This window comes from Canis aureus, chromosome 2, assembly GCF_053574225.1.
Source record: "Canis aureus isolate CA01 chromosome 2, VMU_Caureus_v.1.0, whole genome shotgun sequence".
Taxonomy (NCBI): domain Eukaryota; kingdom Metazoa; phylum Chordata; class Mammalia; order Carnivora; family Canidae; genus Canis; species Canis aureus.
The window spans coordinates 59,113,502-59,133,006 of record NC_135612.1 but is presented as its reverse complement, the minus strand read 5'-3'; the positions used below and the strand labels follow the sequence as shown (position 1 = coordinate 59,133,006).

The window sequence follows — 19,505 nt, the reverse complement described above, 5'->3', positions numbered from 1 at the left end:
CCAGGAAGTGTTCCAGACACGCAGCTGTTTGAGTATCACCATTATAAACAGTTAATTTCCAGCCTTGATGGCGAGGAGCCAGCTCTAGCCGGGGGTCCCTGGGGGTGGGGATGGGGTGCATGGTTTTCCTGCCACAGATCTAAACCTGGAATATACTGGGCTCAGAACAGAAATCCCACTATGTTTGCACACTCATAGTTATCCTGCTAGTGTGCACGGATTTGCTCCCCAACACGAGGGCGTGGAGAATGAATGAGCCAATTTCTTGTTTCTTAAATTGTCTGTGCTATCATCTACTCCATCCTGCACCTAGAGCAGTGCGTGGCACAGTTAGATGTTTGATGAGCATATTTCATTTTCTTGGTTGATTGATTTAGGTTTTATTTAAATTCAAGTTAACATACAGTGTACTATTAGTATCAGGGCTGGAATTTAGTGATTCATCATCACATCCCCTGTGACTTTGTCACCAATAGAAATCACAGATGTTCTCATGTTGCATCACAGCTTTCGTGGGCATCTTGAGAAAGTGGATTTTTCTCATCATTATGTCAAAGTTATAGTAATTAGACCCAGTGCTGAGTCTTATTTGACACACTAATAAAGACGCACATCATATGTCTTTATTTTTTTAAAAATTTTTAAAAGATTTTATTTATTTATTCATGAGAGACACAGAGAGAGAGAGAGGCAGAGACACAGGTAGAGGGAGAAGCGGGCTCCATGCAGGGAGCCCGATGTGGGACTGGATCCTGATCCCGGGACTCCAGGATCAGGCCCTGGGCTGAAGGCAATTACTAAACTGCTGAACCACCCAGGGATCCCCTCATATGTCCTTATTACAGATATTTTGGGTAATTGAGTCCCACCAGCATACTATGTATTTTATTATGTGCATTTAAAAACACATTCTGAGAAGTCCATGGGCATCACCAGACACCCAGAGGGCTCCAGGGCTCAGGAAAGGCTAAGGAAGCTAGAGTCTGATGCAGGGCCCTTTGCTGCCAAAGTCAAGTCCTAGATGTATTCAAATGCAAAGAAATGTGTTTTTATGATTTTCCATGAGGCATTTTCTCCACCTCCCCTTCCTGGGATACTGTTGTGGGCAGAACCTGGTCATTTGCATGTGAAGACAAAGGCGTTTTGTGCTGGGGGTGGGGGTGGGGGTGGGGGGGTGGAGACGGGGAGTCTGTGTTTGAGCTCTGAGGATGTGGGGGCCCAGGACTGTGGCATCAGGGCTCTGGGAAGGACTAGGGGGTGGGTGGTCTCTGAGGGCATGCACCCTACTGCTCAGTCCCCACTGTGGTCACCCAGGGAGCTGGGCCTGGGCACATGGATGACACTGGCATGGCTCTACCCCAGGGTGCCCTGAGGGGCACAGGTTCTGGTGTCAGACTGACCCCCTAAGACACCTGGCCCCCATTGCTGGCTCTGCAGGGGGATTTTGAGGTGGGTCCTAATCTCACCACCTCTCAGTGTGTCTTCATCTGTAAGAACGGAGGGGAGGGAGAACCTACCTACCTGGCAGGGGTTGGGGGTTCAGAGGCCAGTCCAGGCAGCAGGGTGGCTGGAAGGCACTGGCAAGCTACATCAGCCTCTGCCCAGCTGCCTGGCACCTGAGGGGTCTTCTAAAGCCAAGCGTGTCTATCTGGTGCTGGGTGCCCCTGCCAAGGTCACGCTCCTCCTGTAGGACCCAGACATGCCAATGTGCCGTCCTTTTTGGGGCTCCTGCCTGAGGGCGCCGAGTCTGGCTTCCCCTCCTGGGGACCCCTCCCAGGCCTGTCCAGCTGTCCTGACCACGTAACTGGCCCCAGCCCCCACTCCTCCTTCCCAGACCCATGCCATGGGGACAGGAGGCCAAGGCAGCCTGTTGCTGCCTGTGGACACTATATTTGCACACTCATAGTTATCCTGCTAGTGGCACAGATTTGCTCCCCAACATGAGGGCATGGAGAACGAATGAGTTGATTTCTTGTTTCTTTCTTTTATTTTTTTTTTTTAAGATTTTATTTATTTATTCATGAGAGACACTGCGAGAGAGAGGCAGAGACACAGGCAAAGGGAGAAGCAGGCTTCATGCAGAGAGCCTGATGTGGGACTCGATCCCGAGACTCCAGGATCACACCCTGGGCCGAAGGCAGGAGCTAAACCACTGAGCCACCCAGGCGTCTTGATATGTTGTTTCTTAAATTGTCTGTATCATCTACTCCATCCTGTACCTAGACCAGTGCGTGGCACAGTTAGATGCTTGATGAGCATATTTCATTTTATTGATTGATTTAGGTTTTATTTAAATTCAAGTTGACATACAGTGTACTATTAGTATCAGGGCTGGAATTTAGTAATTCATCATCAGCTGCATATAATACCCTATGCTCATTCAATAGGTATATTTATTTATTTATTTATTTATTTATATTTATTATTATTATTTTAAAGATTTAATTTATTAATTCATGAGAGACACAAAGAGAGTGGCAGAGACATAGGCAGAGGAAGAAGCAGGCTCCCTGCGGGAAACCCGATGAGGGACTCCATCCCAGGACCCCAGAGTCACGACCTGAGCCAAAGGCAGATGCTCAACCACTGAGCCACCCCGGCATCCTGGTATTTTAAATTATTATTCAGATAGATGACATACCCACGTGGCTTTTAAAAATAAAAAATATTAAAAAGTATCTGTACAAATATTTTCCCTCCAAGCATTCAGTCCCAGGCACCCATGTCCTTCTCATTCCCAGGGACCTGCGGCTACTCCTTTCCTGAATGTCCTTCCCAGGTCTCTGCACCACCAAGTCGACACGTATATTCTTAATTCAGAGGGCAGGATATCATCTGACCTTCTGTATACATTCAGTGTTTTACTTTGTAAAATAGCTCAATGCTGCCTCTTGGAGCTCTGCCTGCAGGAGGCTGCTGGGGAGGCCTTGTCGGCCGCAGCCACTCTGTTTCCGCTGTGTGGCTGCACTGTATGTTCTGTGACCAGTCCCCTATAGGGGGTCACTTGGGTCGTTTCTAAGGTTCCCCAATGTCCAACAATGTGGCAGGGGACAGCTTCAGGAGCACTCAACAGAGCACAAAAGTGAGAACACCCACAGCACACATCCCCCAGTGGGGCCGCTCCAGTCAGAGGACGCCTGCCTTTGTGGTTTCAACAGATGTTGCCAAATTGCCTCCTTTTGGGGTTGCATGTATTTGTGATCAGTAAACATGAAAGGACTGGGCTGATGAATGGACTGTGTTCTCAAGCGCTGTCATATGGGGCCTTCCCGCAGGGGAGAGACTGCTGCTGGGCGGGAGAGGTCACCAGTTTCTTGACCTTAATCTGGCCCCTCAGCGCCTCTGAGCAAGTTTGTTTCTGCATGCCTTCTGGGGTGGATGGTGGCCCCCAGAGATGCCCTCAGGCCCTGCACCCACTGCACACAGGAGCAAGACAATGGCCAGGTCCCAGGGCCTTGACACAGTCCTGGAAACTCAAATAAGGAAACAGCCCCAGCCTGCACCAGCGTTGACTCCAGAATCCAAAATAGGAAACTATAAAATCACAGTAAGTGTGCAAGCAAATGTCTATAAATGGAATATTGCATCAATTTGATGGAGAATTCACAAAAGATTCATCGCATCTGAAAACGGTTTGGAGGTCAGATGGTCTGCCCTCGCCAGGACCTCTGAGTGTGCAGGAGAACTGCTGAGAAATCATTACCAGTCACCAATTGAACTCTCAAAGCCCAATCATAAAAATAATATTTTCCCAAAAGCTCAAAGCAAAAAAGTTATATATATATACACACACACAGGCACACAGTTTATAATGTAAGATGTGACTGTCATTTTATTTTATTTTATTTTATTTTTTTATTTATTTTTTTTGTGACTGTCATTTTAAAATTACATATATTTGATATGAAGTGAAATGGGACCCCAAAGAGAGCCTTGGACCCACCATGGTCCTAAAACCACAGCAGCCCCACTTGCTCCATAGAGCACCCCGCCTGGGGCTGTGGGCTCCCCACCTGCCCAGAGGAAAGGGAAACCATCCCTCAGGCCAGCGGGCTTCCCTGTGAACTACCTCTCAGTTTTAGCGTCAGGAACAAGTGTTCTCCATAGATTATCTGGCCTCACCAGTCGTTCTGAGTACCATTTAAAAATGAAAATCTGCAGAATTGTAGGCCATGTGCTCATGAGGCCTGAAGGAGGGACAACCAGGGAGAGGTACATTAAGGCCCAGGGGGAAGACCAGGGGTCAGAGACTGGGCGTTAAAAACCTTGTTCTATTGGAGACTGATGGCCGGGTGGGCCTGGCACACCTGGCCACCTGCACAGGGGGCCCCGGCTTTCACTGTCCCCTGCAGCGGGAATACGGCACCCCTAATGTGCACCAAGCACTTCCAGTACACGCTGTTTCCTTTGTCCTCTGTCCCGGCAGGCAAGGTGGTATGACTCTGTCTGTCCTCACTGCCAAGACAGGAAACAGACTCGGGACCAGAGACAGCCTGGCCTGCCTCAGCCAAAGATGGAGTCAGCGACAGGGCCTCTCCATATGTGTGGGGCACCTGCCCACCTGCTGTTACTTCACCCTCACCATCCCCCAGCCGGGAGCACCTTTCCCTGCAAATTCTGTACCTACCTTCAAAATGCAATGGATCAATATTAGTAGCTATTTAGCTGTATATTTAAACTTCAAAATACAAAAGAAACTCCAACAGACTCCAAAAGGGCTCTTGCTGGGCCCTCGTATCCTGCCTGCCTTCGGGGGTCTCCCTCCTAACCAGGGCCTTCCTGTTGTGTGGTTTGCGTCTGCCTGCACCTTCCCTCCATTGAAATGCCTCCATCCCCCAAAAGGGCCTCACAGGGGAGTTGCAGTGCCTGGAGGCCTTGGAGGGGGGGGGTGGATTCTGAGGGCAGGGGGCTTGGGGAGGAGCCAAGATAGGCGGGCTGCTGTCCTGGCTGTGGTGCCAGGCCGAGAACCAGGACTGGGACAGAAAGGACCAGGCCTCTGTACCTGCAGCCCGCCCTGTGTCCAGGCCTCCCCCGCTCCCCAGCCTGTGTGTCCCCCCAACTCCTGTGTAGTCCTCACCTGCTGGCCCCCAGCCCCTGCCAACCCTCTGCCCTCCATCAGTGCCCTGGGCCCCAGGGCTTAGAGAGTGGCCAGCACTTCAGGTGACCCCACCCCCCCCAGGAAGGGGAGCCATAGGCTGTGAGATTTGCCTGCACATTTGGCAGGGAAATGAGGCCTTCGGGAAGCCAGAGTCTGCAAATCCAGGCCAGAGGGGTGCGGTGGGGCTTCTCTCTCTGAAGCCACCATCCCGCCTGCCCAGGCCCTTCTGAGACTCAGCACAGCACCCAATGGAGGCAGAGGCAGGGGTGGTGACAGTCCCTCCCACCCCCCTTACTCGGGCTCCCTCCCATGACCCCATCAGGGCAGGATGGTATGGGAGCACGTGGTAGGGAGGTGGTGGTGGGGCCTCCCTCTGGGGGCTATTCCCTGGCCAATGCAGCCTCTGTTCTGAAGCCAGCCCAGCTCCCCGGTTCCCCCTCTAGCACCACACCCTGAACTCCAAACCACCCCCATCCAGACCAACTTCCTCCACCAAGCTCTGGGGTTAGCAAGGCCCCATCAGGATCCCTGTGTGCTTGACCTCCAGATAATGGGGCAGTCTCTGCTCAGAGACAGGAGGGCTCCCTCTGTGCCATCTGGCCATGGGGCTGCAGCTAGGGCCCCTTCTCTGGTGGGGTGGCAGGGAAGACACACCCTGTGACCCCCAGTGGTAATGCTTACACTAACTGCGGAGGGCAGGATGGAAGAGTGCCCAAAGGGAAGGGACTGGTCAGTTGTGATGGCTGAAAACCTCAAGAGGCTGGAAACAGAAGAGCCTCACTGGCCCAGCTGGCCCAGAAGAGCCTCACTGGCCCACAGGCCTTACAGCTGGGCTGCAGGCAGGCAGGCAGGCCCTTGGAGATCAACTGCTGCCCATCCCCTGCAGCCCAGAGAGGGCACAGACACGGCTATCAGGCAGCATATCAGGCAGTGAGGTCTCCTCTCTCTGGACTCCCCCAAGGACTGTGGGCTCCTCCTGCAACAGGATGGCACCTTGGCCAGCTTGTCCTCCTGGAGTCTGTGAGGTGCAGAGACTGCACGTGGCTGGGCCTCCCACCCCATCCCTCTTGAGGGAGACTGGCCGAGGATGAGTCATTGGCTCTGTGTCCCTGGGGCTTGCCCAGGGCTGGCCATGTGGGAGCAAGCTCACTGCCCTAATTTCCCCTTTTGGGTAAACAGCAGCCACTTCCTCCTGGGTCGGCCACTTCCTTCTGGTCACTGGGCTCCACGAGGCTAGAGGGGGCAGGCCCTGTGGCACCAAGCAGACATATCCTAGAAATGGTGGTGGGAGGGTACACAGGCTGCACAACGCTGGCCCCTGACCACAGGACCTGGACATTCAGTCTAAAGGGACTTTGAAAACTGCAAATGTCCACCTGCCATTTGAGAAGGGCTCCAAGGGAGGACCCGGGAGCCAGCAAGTTCCCATGCAGGATAGCCCTGGGCAGGGGATCTGGTTGGAAAGGACGGAACCGAAGCTGCATTTCTTCAGCATTTTACATAAATGACAAGACTTGTCCAGAAAGATGGTGGGGGAGGGGCTGCAGAAGCCGAACTAAGGCTCCAGCTCTCAACCCCCGGCACAGGGCCCTCAGGACGGAACGGGGTGTGACACCATGCAGGGTTGTTCCTGGAAAACCAGCCTCCTGGAGTGGGCAGGGCTGGTGGCCTGGGAGAGATCTAGGGGATCATAGGGGGTTGGGGGATCTTGGAGGCTGGGGCCAATTCTAATCAGCTGAATGGAGGGGAGGGACTGTGCTGAGAGGTTGTTGCCACTTTGTCCCGCTCACTGGGGTCTCAGGACCTGTGGCTGTGCAGCGTCCTCAGAGGGCCACACTCTGGGCCTGGCCAGTCTGTGAGATTCTGCAGGCCCAGTGCTTGGCTCTGCAAGTTCTCCAGGGACCTATGAAAGGTCTGTAGCCAAGGACAAGTATACCTGGATTCCAAAACCCGAGAAAAACAGCAAAAGATGATTATGCTCGGGCTCCCAAGAAAAAGAGCAAAATCTAAATCAATAGACATTTAATTAGATGTCTACAAAGTGTAACATTATAATCATCAAAATGTCACTCTTTCGAGGGGCACCTGGTGGGCTTGCTTACTCAGTAGAGTGTGTGACTTTTGATCTTGGAGTTATGAGTTCAAGCCCCACGTTGGATGGCAAGATCACTTAAAAAATCAATAGGCTTAAAAAAGTCACTCCCTTTGAAAACAATGTGTAGGCTGGATTTCTCTCACTCAGCCAGGATGCCCACACAGACATGATGATTGCCAAGAAATTGTTAGCCAAACATAAATTAAAATGAATTCCTCACAGATAATATTGGGACCATAATTACAGCAATTCCTTCAAATGTTTTGAGAGTCATGTTTACATCGGATGTGGGGCACTTGACTGTGTTGGGTATCGTGTGGGGCATGGCCGGGCTCAGAGAACAGGACATGGGGCCTGTGAGCGAGCAAGAATGGCACCACTCCTCTGCCATGGTTGGCTAGGGACCAACAACAGGCTCCGAGGCAGGAGGGTTATGCTGGTGGAAGCAGACACTAGCCACGGAGTGACAGTAGTGGTCCCTTGTCCAGACCCACCTGCTCAAGCTGGGGGCTCACACCTGTGCCTTCCTGAACCTCAGTAGACTTCGGTCTCTGCAAGGTGGACCTGGGCTCAGTACACCCCCACTGTTGCACAACTGGCTGATAGAGCTGAGGACAGTGGGCTGTCCCCCGCTCCTGCCTAGCCTCCTGCGCACCTCCCACGTGGAGCTGTAGCTACAGATCCAGTGCTCCCAGCTGTTCCCCTTTCCATGGGATTTCCTGGGCACATCCCACCCTGCTGCCTCACCCTGCAAGCCCATTAGTCACTGCCCCTCTCATGCATAGGGCAAAGCCCAAATCCAACTTGGTTTCCTTTCTCCCCAGGGTGCAGGGCACTCTCAGGCCTGCCCTGTATGGAGGCTGATCCGCTGTTGGATCCTCCCTCTCAGAAGCTGCCGATTGAGGAGGACATTCACGTTAACTGTACAAGAATAGTAAGAACAGCTGGACTGCACTGAGGACCTGCTATGTGCTAGGCACGTGCTGAGTAATCTCACATGTGTTTCTCCTGTAAGTGTCATGAGAACAATGGCATGGACTGTATGATCCCCATTCTACAGATGAAGAGGCTGAGGCTCAGAGAGGTCAAATAAACTGCCCAAGGTCACATGTCCGGTTAGTGGCAGAGCCGGGAGGCAAATCCGTGCCTCCACAGCCCACCCTCAACACCATGTGTTTTGTGCTGAAAGAGCACCCAGGGCATGAAAGTGGAGTCCCCCTTGCTGTGGCCACCTAGGCCGGGCTGTGGATGGGCTGGCGAGAGGTGTCTGTGGTCAGCGGAACAGGGCCTGTTTGAGGCTGGCTGGGTGGGCGAGTGGGAGCCTGCTCTTTTTTTTTTTTTTTTTTTTGGAGCCTGCTCTTCATGCATGTTTGGTGCCCTGTCCCTCCCAGAAAGCTAAGCTTTCCAGCTTTGTGTCCACTCACATGTCTGTGTACGAATGTGCAGAAGAAAGGATGTGGGATATCTGCTTTGATTTGGTCCTTGCAGAAACACAGCTAGAACCTTCCTTTTTCCATGGAGGTGTAGTGGACATACTCAAGTTCCAGGGATACCACGCAGAGGTTGGCAGTGTCACTCCTGGGCTGCACCTCCTCCCAGGCTGCAACAGGCGCTAGGTTGCACCCGCTGCCCCTGCGGGCTGCACCTGCTCTGGGACTCCACCTGCTCCTGGCTGCACCTGCCCCCCATCCTCCGGGCTGCACGTGCCCCCCAGGCTGCACGTGCCCCCCCCCCCCGGCCCCCGCCCCTGCACACCTGGAAGCCCGGACCTCTCGCTGCCCCGACCTCTCGCTTGGCCAAGCGCCACTTTGTTCTTGGCACTGACGGACGGTCTCTTTCTAATATGTTGGTGTGTCTCCCAGATTCCACGCATGAGTGAAATCGCACGGTCTCTTTCTCCGGCGAGTTTAGCTCAGCACCGTGGCCTTGGGCCCACGTGGTCGCGGCTGGCTCGGCCCCGTCCTTCCTCCTCTCTCTGGTGACAGCCAATTTCGCAGGGGCGTGTCCGCTGGCGGGCCGCCCGCATCAGCGGAGGGCGCCCGGTACAGGTGCTGCAGGTGCGCGGAGCGCGAGCTTCCCGCCGGCTTGTGCCGAGACTGCTGGACTACAAGTCCCAGGCTGCCTTGCGCGCCCGCGGGCCGTGCGCAGCGGCGGGGCGGGGCTCGCGGGGGCGGCGCGGGGGCGGCGCGCGGGCGGGCGGGGGCGCGCGGGGTCCGGGCGGCGGCGGGGCGGCGGGGCGGCGGGGCGGCGGCGATGCCGGGGCCCGGGGCGCGGGCCGAAGAGGAGGAGCGGGAGGGCGCGGCGGCGGCGGGGCCGGGGTCGGGGCCGGGGCCGGGGCGGCTGTGCGGATACCTGCAGAAGTTGTCGGGTAAGGGCCCGCTGCGCGGCTACCGCAGCCGCTGGTTCGTGTTCGACGCGCGCCGCTGCTACCTCTACTACTTCAAGAGCCCGCAGGACGCGCTGCCCCTCGGCCACCTGGACATCGCGGACGCCTGCTTCAGCTACCAGGGCCCCGACGACGCGGCCGAGCCTGGCGCAGAGCCGCCCGCGCACTTCCAGGTGCACAGCGCGGGCGCCGTCACGGTACTCAAGGTGGGAGCGCGGAGCCCCGGCCCGACCCCCGCCCGACCCGCGGCCACGCCCCCTGCTGCCCCCTCCCCGGCCTGACCCCGGCGCCCCCTCCCTGGCGCCCCCTCCCCGGCCTGACCCTCGTGCCCTCCGGCCCACTCTCCCCGCCCTCCCCAGCCCGACCCCGGCGCCCCCTCCCCGGCGCCCCCTCCCTGGCGCCCCCTCCCCGGCCTCACCCCGGCGCCCCCCGCCCCGACCTCGGTGCCCCCGACCCCGGCGCCTCCCTTCCTGGTGCCCTCCACCCCGACCTCAGGGCTCCGGTCTCCTGGGGCCCCTCTCCCTGGCGGCCCCCCCTTCCCGTCGTCCTCCCCCCCCGCCCCTCTCCCCGCCCCCTCCCCGCGCTTCCCCACGCACGAAGTGGACGCCCTGCGCAGCGGTCCCAGGCGTTGGCGCCCGCAGGTTTCTGGATCTGCCAGGTGGACCCCTTGGTGCCTCCGCTGCTCTTCCTGGAACGGGGAGGGGAGGGGTGGGCTGCTGGTGCGGTGCCAGGCGGTGGCGGTGGCGGGGTGCTCACAGTTCACTCCGGTCCTGCAGTGGGCAGGGGCACTATGCTAAGTGCAGAGCTTGTTCTCTTGCTGGGGGAGAGGTGTCAAGGGGTTCCTTCCACCAATTGGGCCTCATACATCCCATGTGGCCCTGGCCTTGGGGTCCACTCTCAGAGCCCTCTCCTGGCCTTGCTCCTGCCCTCCCTCCTCTAGCTGGGCCCATCTATTGCCAGAGCTCTCCTGGGTCAAGTGCAGAGCCCAGTGGGCTGAGCCTGGTTCCCCCGGCCTCGTGGCCTCAGCACTGGGCCCTGGAGGCCACGTAGCAGCTGGAGCTGCCCCAGGTCAGCTCCAGCAGCAGCTGCAGCCCCTCTGGATGGCTGTGATTCCCGGTTCTCCCAGGCCCCTGTGCCTCCTCTGCCTGTCTGCAAGGGAAGCTGGGCAGGGCTGACTTAGAAACCGTGTGGATGAACTTGGGAAGGAGTCCAGGGAGCACACAGGGACGCTGCCAAAGCAAGGCTTGTCCTCACTGTGCTTGTGCACAATCCTGTGTCACATGAACTTCCTGTGGAATTGTTTGTTAGAGAACAAAATGGGGCATCCTGTTTCAGATTTTCTCAGACGGCGTTGGAGCCTTGTCAGTGTTTTCATGCAGGGAAACGTGAATAACGGAGGTAAATACCTAAGTGGGGCTGGGGGCTTGGACGCAGACGGTGGCCAGCCGTGGTCCTGAGCTTCCCTGGGTCTGCCCTGCACACATTGGGCATCTTGCACCCTGTCTGCCTTAGCTCCCTCTGGTCCGCTGGGACCGTCACCTTCCTCATTAGGGGCTGTGAACATTCCGGAAATGTGGGAAGTGTCTGGCACAGAGCAGGCCCTGCGTGGCAGCCGTGCAGGACAAGTGGTACCTGTGGCTGTAGCCGTGGTGTACTGCTATAATGGAATGGCCTGCAGCAGTGTGTGCTGAGAAATGAGAGTGCTGGCTGTGCACATGGAACTGGGCAAGAAGACGTCACAGAAGGATGGCACACAGATGGTTCCATGGGCAGGAGGGTGCAGAAGGTCACGCAGCTGTCTGTGCTGTGTGGGGAGTAGGGAGCTGTGCACGATGACAAGTCTGGATTCAGGGTGCACTTTGCTGCTTAGGAAGAGTGGGAGCAGGTCCCCACGGGCACCCAGTGTTCTGTCAACTGTCTACTTGTAGGACTGGGTGGCGGGTGTACCAGTGCACTTCATAGCATTCTGTCCACCTGTTTCTATGTCCAGAAGATTTTTAGAAAAGGAAATCCGTTTCTGCATGGATTACTGACTGGGGAGTCCGTAAGGTTGAGTAGTCACAGAATAAGATGGAAATGCCCGAGGCTGAGGGTCAGCTTTATGGAGGCAGTGGGCATGGACGTGCACGCAAGGCTTTCCAGAAGCACAGGGCTGTCCAGATGAAGGGCATGGAGTGCAGAAGGGTGTATTTTAGTGTAGGTGGTTCCTTTTAAGCAGTGGGAGCAACACTAATGTGGTGGTAAAAGTGGGAATCGGTCCTTTATTTTCCTTGTTGCCTGGTGTTAACGCTTCACGCTGGGGCTCCTCGGCCAGGGGGGCTGCCCTGATTTGCAGGGGGGGAGTCTTAGGCCAGTGAAGACCCAGCCCTGTTCAGGCCTCGGCGGGTTGCGTATTATTTTACATTTTACATTTCTTTTGACAGAGGAGTTAAAAAGAAAAGAAAAATCAGCACTTTGCTTATTGCATTATCATGTGTTCCTTGTTTAACGTGTCTTTCAGGCCTCTCTGGCAAAGCTGTGGTTTTGTTGGGCTTTTTCAAAATACTTTACTGCTTGAGTCTTAATGAAAGCCGATATTGGAATTTCTTGCTAAGCTTCTCTGTTGCTAAATTCAGGGATCTGGTCCAGCGCCTTATTTTACAGACCAGGGAATGGAGAGGGCCAGAGAGAGGGGCTGGGATTGGCCTGAGATTGCGAAGCTAGACTCAGACCCTGTTTAAAAGTAGACATGCCAGGAATAGTGAGTGTCCGAAATGCAGGGCATCTACTTGTGTTTTCTGCTCTGACGGGTCTACTTTTTTGACTTAGAACATCAGTGGTTTTGGATGAGATAAAGTTTTCCCTTTACTGCCTTTGACTTCTGTCCTTTCTACGTGGTAAGAAAACAACAGGAGCATCTTATACTTGGACGCTGCTGTGGTGTGGGGCCGATGCTTCCCCAGGCGGGTGAGGACAGTGTGCTGGACCCTCCCTACCCGGCTTTCCTGGGGCGGGGCGCAGGGGACAGTTCTAGAGTGAGCTGGGACTCAGGGTGGCATGTGACTGATGGGGGGGGTAAAGTGTGAGCGGGAACCACCCTGCTCTGCAGGTCTCTGTAGCCCCTGCATCGTCCGATGGTCTGCAGATGAATTCCCCGCCCTCTGCCCCTTTCTTGTGGCTGTTTGGTGCTCAGATGGACATGGAGTCAGTTTCTGAGTCACATGTAACTACACAGTCGTGCAGTCTTGTTCTTAACCCGCTTTTGTGGGAAGGATGCACATTCTCTGGTGTGGAAACTTCTCCCAGCTTAATGACAAACATTTGTTCGCTTGGGCAACCATGGTGTGTCCCACACAGAACAGCGGCAGGGGCCCGCAGGGGGCCCGCCGTGCAGCCGCTATGGTCCTGTGAAGCTGTCTTGCCTGAGGGCATCCTCTTGGGGGTCTCAAAGTATTAATGAAATCTTTTGTCCAGATTTAACTTTTCACTGGCTCATCGTGGCTTCCCAGTTAGGACACTCCTCAAAGGCACGTGCAGTGTTCCGTGTGTGTGGTATCACAGTGGCTTGCTCTATCCCTCTGCTGCCGCCAGTCACTGTGCTCCTGACAGCGTGGTCTCCACTGCGCTTCCTGAGGTTTCCATCCTCATCTCACGCAGGCGGTGCCCAGATAGACATTGTGGAATGAGAGCACAGACGGTGGTCGCTCTGTAAGCTCTGGTTTAGGGAGGGCTTTGGCCCCCTGGAAGGGTGAGCTCAAGCCTCCAGTGTGTCAGATGACCCCCTCCCCTCGTGGCCTGCTGTGAGCACCTACTGAATACAACAGGCATCAACTATTCAGAGAGTGGATGCTCACCCAGAGTACAGAGGTTCTGTTCCCATCTCTTGTGTTTCATGACCTTGGCTGGGCTCTGAGGACACTGGTGTGGCCATGGGTCTATGTTTTAAGTAAAGGGCCTTATGGTAAATATTTTAGGTCTTGCTGCCATCCCATTTCTGACTCCTCTGTTGTCCTAGTACAGAACCATAAAATGAGCATAGCAGTGTTTCTATAACGTTTATTTATTTATGGACTCTGACATTTAAATTTCATGTGATTTTCACATGTCACAAAATACTGTTCTTTCAATTTTTTTTCAACCATTTAGAAGTGTGAAAACCATTCCTGGCTTGGAGGTGTATAAGAGTAGCTGGTGGATATGGCCCGGACTGTGGTCGAATGACTCGCATGTTTTAGGGGAAGGAACCTGGGGCACTTCTCACTCACTCACTGTGTGCTTAGGCACTGGGGGTAGAGGCTGAACCAAGTGAGTCCAGTTCCTGCCCGGTGGGGCTTTTTGTAGAGCAGGGAGATGGGCATTGGTAATGGCACCAGTGCTATGCAGCGTGGGAGGTGCATGTGTGACTGGGCCCCAATCTAGTATGTGGGGACGGCTGCAGAGACTTGCTGAGATGTGAAGGTTGGGTTGGTGTTGACCACAGGGGGAAGGGGGAGGAGTGTGGCAGGAGCAGAGGTGCGTAGGTGGGAGTGCTGTTTGCCTGTGGGGCTCAAGGAGTTCAGGTGGCAGCTGGGGAGAAGGGGCAGTCTGTGGAGGGGAGGCCTTTGGGGCCAGAACTACGGGAATCAGCAAAGAGTTTTAAGTGAGGGTTGACAGTCTTTTTCTCTCTTCCAAAGTGGTGGTTGGGTCACGTCCAGTACATTCATCTAACGCTGTTGTAGGATTATCCAGTCTGTGTATGAAGGGTGGAAGTAGTTACCTTACACACTGGCAGGAAGGTTTCACTTTTTTTTTTTTTTAAAGATTTTATTTATTTGATAGAGACAGAGCAAGAGCATGAGCAAGGAGAGGGGCAGGGGCAGAGGGGGAAACAGACTCCCCACTGAGCAGGGAGCCCGATTCCGATTCCGGGCTCTATCTCAAGGCCCTGAAATTGGGATGTGTGGTGAAGGCAGATACTTCACTGACTGAGCCCCCCAGGTGCCCCGGCAGAAAGGTTTCTAATGTGAAGATGAAGATATCATGGTCCATTGCTTCTTCAGCACCATGGTTTCAGGGAGAGTGGGGTCTGGGAAGCCGTTCAGGGGGTCTTCCCTGCGGGGGTGCACTGCCCATCCCAGGGCATTCCTCATAACTGCCTTCACCAAATGCTCTCCTCTTCCACCCGCTTTGCCTAGATGCACTTTGCCAATTTCCTTCCCCTTCGGAGGCAACTGTTTTTTGAGAAACAGGGAGGGGCCCCATGCCCTCGGGGCTGAGGTGCAAACACCAACTACCACCTCCCTGAGGCTTCTGAGGGGTGGACAGGTGTCCTTGCTTGGGTGTCTTTACCCATTGGCCATTGGGCTACCTCCCTCCTTTAGGTCAAAGCAGAACTGAGACCATTACCTTTCCTCCAAGGACAAGAAAAGACCATATTATTGTAGAAAAGACTCGGATTGATTAGGAACTATCGTAGAGATTCATGTGGCAGAGTCTCAGGGACACTGCAGTGGGTGTTTGCTTATGTCCTGTGGCGTCCAGGCCTCCGTGGGGCTGGCTCTCAGTGCTGGGTGGAGTCATGAAGTGGGGAGCAATGGTGCCCCTAACTAGCCATCTGCACATCCTGCCTCCAGTGCAGTGACCGGGACACACTAGCATGCGTCCTGTGAGGCTCTCTGGGTAGCCAAGGCAGGGATGGTCTCTGGGGAGCCTGTGGGTCCCCCAGTTGCCCCCTCAACAGTTGATCACAGCCTATTCAGGAAGCCCCAAGTACACAGGTCCAGGGCTGCGTCGCTCACCAAAGCAGGTCCAGTCCTGGTCAGGTCCCGGGGCATCTGCTGTCGGCCTGAGGGCAGAGATTGCCGTGGCTCACCTGCGTCCCATGCGCTTAGAGGGAGTCAGGCAGGTCATGGATGTACACTGCACACTGGTCCACTGACTGCATGCTCCCGTGGCACAGGGGAAGTTTTGCTGTCTGCTGATTCATTAGTGAATGTTCTAGAGCATCTGCCATGATGCTTTTTCTGAAATACAGCAGGAACTTCCCACTCATGTAAGAAACTACAATGTGAAGACTTTAAATATAGACTAGCACCTGATGGCTTTGGGAAAACCATGGAGGGAGATAGCATTTGTCTGTAGTATTCTGTATAGGGTGTGACTTCAGATGCCTGCCGGTGTCCTGATTCTGGGGCAAGTGTGGTGTATTTCTGTGGGGATGGAGAGGAGGGGAAGCCCATATGTAGAGGGCTGACTGGGAGGCATGAGGATTTCCCTGGGCATTGCAGAACTGGAGAGGCCTGTGTGACTGACTGTCAGGGAGTGCTCCAGGGAGGGTGGCTGCACTGCTTAGATCTTGGTGTAACTGTGTAGCTGCTCAAAGGCTTTGTGCCTGGCAGGCCAGCGGCCATGTTTCTGGTCACGCAAGATTCAGGGGCTTGGCTTCATCTGCTCACCTTTTTCAGATCGACCATGTGGGGGATCTGGAACATGGTGGGGAGGGATCCGCAGCGGAGTCTTTGGGACCTCCCTCTGGCCACTCCCAGGGCCAGCCTCTGCACACTTGGCCCCACGGGCAACGACTTATCTGAGCATCGGATGGCAGGCCTGATGGTTGACGGGGTGGGCAGGCCCTGCCGTCAGAGATGTTCGTCTTAGACTATTTGAAGGCAGCACACCGATTTTCATTTCCTCTCCAGCTGTGTGACATCCAGTGAAGACTGCTTGCAGACAAGCTGGCCTGACTTTCCTTGTGGTTGCGGCCAGTTAGCCATTTGCCTGACAGATTCTGTGGCTCGAGGCCTTGATGGGCGCCTGGGGGAACTCAGGTGTCACCTCTGACCCTGGGGAGCTCGTTCTGGCCTGTTCGGGGTGTGATTAGGGCGCTGTCATTGAGTGGAGGAAGTCATGATGTGCTTTTGCTCCAAGGGTCATCATCCCTGAGTCGGAGGTAAAGGAGCCCTAACCCAGGTGCCAGGATGTGGGAACTGAGGCCCATAGCGGGGTGATGGCAACTCTGGACTGGAGCCTTCCCCGGATACATGAACTCAAGTGCTGATGTTAAAGCCAGCAGTCTGGTGATATTTGCTTCATGTTTCCACTCTAGTCCGCAGGTAGGAAGTCAGGCTCACGCATGGGCAGGTACCTAAACTCGAGTCTGCCCTTTTCATGTTGCGGTGTAGGATGTGAGCGGTGTAGACGATAGGCTCCAGAATGAGTTGACTTAGTGGACATGCAGATCCTATTGGGAGCCTCCTCTCAGGCGGTGTACACCGAGAGGGTCAGGCCCAGCAGCTGGGGGTGTCCTTTTGCTGCCTGTGAGCCAGGCCCACTAGCAGGGCCTCAGGGTTTGCATAGCGCCCCCACACATCCTGTCCCACAGGTGACGTGCTGACTCCACTCTCGGTGTCTGTTGTTTGAAGAAAGCACAGACTGTAGGACAGGAACTTCCTGGGCACGTGCACATGGGGGTCCTGCCCCAGATATCCTGCTGCGCTGGGATGGCCAGGGATTGCCCACCTGTGGAGCCATCTCCGACCCTCCCACCGCAGATCCGTGGCCTCTCTCTGGGAACCACTGCTGTCCTCCAGGTGGCAAGTGACCGGTCCCTCTGCTGTGAAGTACAAAGGCCCATTTGCTGATGGTTTTCTCTGTGGAATGGAAATGGCTAAGCTGCGTGGGTGGAGGCTAGTGAAGCGTGAGCCCCATACCCTTGGGCTGACACTCTGTGGTTTCTATCTGCACATCTACTTTGCATTCTGAGTTTGTATGAGCTGTGGTTTGGGGCCCGTCACCCTCTTCCCAATTCCCCGAGGCCTTAAGGTTTGCATCTCCCAGCGTCCCATTTAGTCCCCAGCCTGCACTCTGTGTTGCCACTCCCCCAGGGGCCTTTGGGAGCAATGGTGTTTGCTGACATCAGTGGGGGGACGCTATTTCTGGGAGGGTGACTTTTAGTGATGGCCCCTCCATGTAGGGGAGCCGCCAGATTTCATCCAATACTTTCCAGAGACACTAGCTTGGTCCTAAAGACTGTTCGACACCCTGCAAGTCTGCTCACAGGGCAGGCAGACGTCTGCTGCCACACACCTCTGCCCCCAGGTCTCTGGCAGGTGGAGCCTGGGACCCCAGTTTCTAAACCTTTATACAAAGTCATTTCTGTGTCCTGCTTCTAAGTAAAAAGCATTGCTCCCAAGCAGTGTAGCATCACACTGTATGGAAACCATCACAGGCAGGGGTGCTGCGGGGCTGTCTGGTGGGCTGCTGGCTGTGGCTGCTGCAGCTTTCAATTAATTCTCCTGAGTCGTAAAGCCCCGGCTCTCCCTGATTGTGCAATAGCAGAGCTGATAGGAGCAGCAGGAATGCAGCCCCGTGGTCACTCAGAGGCCACGTGCCTCCATGGTCCCTGAATCAGAAAGCATCCTGAGGGCTCCCACCCTTCCTGCAGGAGCGTAGAGGCAGAGCAGCCTTGTCTTTGCCTGCGTCACTGGGCCCAGCCCCCCCACAAACCCCATCTTTGGGGCCCTTTTCCTGTGAACGTGCATTGGCTTCACCTTGTTCTGTGTCAGGTCTTCCCCCGGCCTTGCCCTTGTTCTAATCTCTGTGACATCGTCAGAGCTGGAAAGATGGGTTTGTCTCTGTGAATTTGCTTTTTAAAAGAGGGTGTTAGAGTGATGAGGGGGAGCCCCGCCGACTCCACCTCCCAGGCTGGGTGGGAAGTGGGCACCTCCCCTTGGGTCTGGGTTCTTGCTCAGCCTTTGAAAAAGGATTTAGATTACAATTTGTGTGACTATTTTAATAGATAACAAGAAGATGCTGATTCTAACATAGTTTGAAAGAGAGGAGGTAAGAGCTTATGGTGCCACCAGAGGAAAGGAGGGCCGTGTGGATGCTCCCCTCTCTCCGGGCTGGGACGTCCCATCTGGGTTCCCTCCCCCCCCCCCCCCCCCCCCCCCCCCCTGTGGCTGCTGATGGCTCAGACACAAGACCTCGCATCTGTTTTGTTGGTCTGGGGCCAGATCCCTTGAGATTCTTTCCAGGCTCATGATTTTGAAACATTCAAAAGAAAATTTGGAATCTTATCAGATTTGGATTGTGGTCTGTTTTTCATCCGAGTTTTGTATCATCAGGCTGCTTACCACTCACTTGAGCTTTTTGTTGCTTATGGAACAATTAGGTTAGACGTGTCTTGGGGATCCAGATATCCTTCCTCAGGTTTAAGAAACAAAAGTTTTTCATTGTGAGCGGCCATCATGTCATCTTAAGCAACGTGCCGTATGATATGTGCCCTCCTTCCTGTGGCTCTGCCTTGAGCAAGGGTCATGCTATTCTCTGGGTTTGTAAATATGGGGTGGGGGACAACCCTTTGGGGAGCAGCCCAGCATTTGCATCCTAGGTGGGATACTAAAGTGCCGTGTCACCACATACTGTGTGACCTAGTTCTGCCGGGGTGGCAGATGGGATGTTTGCACTGGGTGTTGAGTGAGTAGGAGTTTGCAGATGGTTGCTAGTGCAGCAGGAGCAAGGTCTGTGGAAGCTGACCCAGCTTGTGTGTGCCTGTGGTGTGGGGGGAGGCCACTGTCCTGCAGAGTGCAGCACTGTGTGGGCCAGGTTAGTGTGCAGGTCGCAGGGCATGTGGAAGCCATCCGGGAGTCTGGAAGCATGGGGTATATGTGACCTCGCTGGGTAGGTGTGAGAAGGTTTGGAGGGGGACAGTAAGGATGGCAGGCTGCTGTGGGGCCCCTGGGTGGGTGAGCCAGAAGAGTACCAGGGAGCGTGAGCGCAGGGACAGTGGGGCCTTCACCCTGCAGAGCTGGCAACTCCATTGGGTTAGAGAGTGGCTTTTCTCTCCTCCATGGCACACGTGGCGCTCCTGTTGCCCCTGGCGTCTTCACTGCGGAGTTCTGGGGTCCCTGTGAACCGTCAGCCGCACTCTCTGGCCAGGTGGAGCAGTGCTGACCATGCTGTGTGTC

General features: G+C 55.1%; 1 protein-coding gene across 1 annotated transcript in view; it reads left to right on the top strand.

Annotated features, from left to right (window-relative positions):
• Nucleotides 1-9,446: 9,446 nt before the first annotated feature.
• TBC1D2B (TBC1 domain family member 2B) overlaps nucleotides 9,447-19,505 on the top strand; it is a 61,571-nt gene continuing 51,512 nt past the window's right edge. The window contains exon 1 of the mRNA XM_077858504.1: nucleotides 9,447-9,785. Coding sequence (XP_077714630.1) covers nucleotides 9,447-9,785 — 339 coding nt within the window. The remainder of the gene's footprint in view (nucleotides 9,786-19,505) is intronic.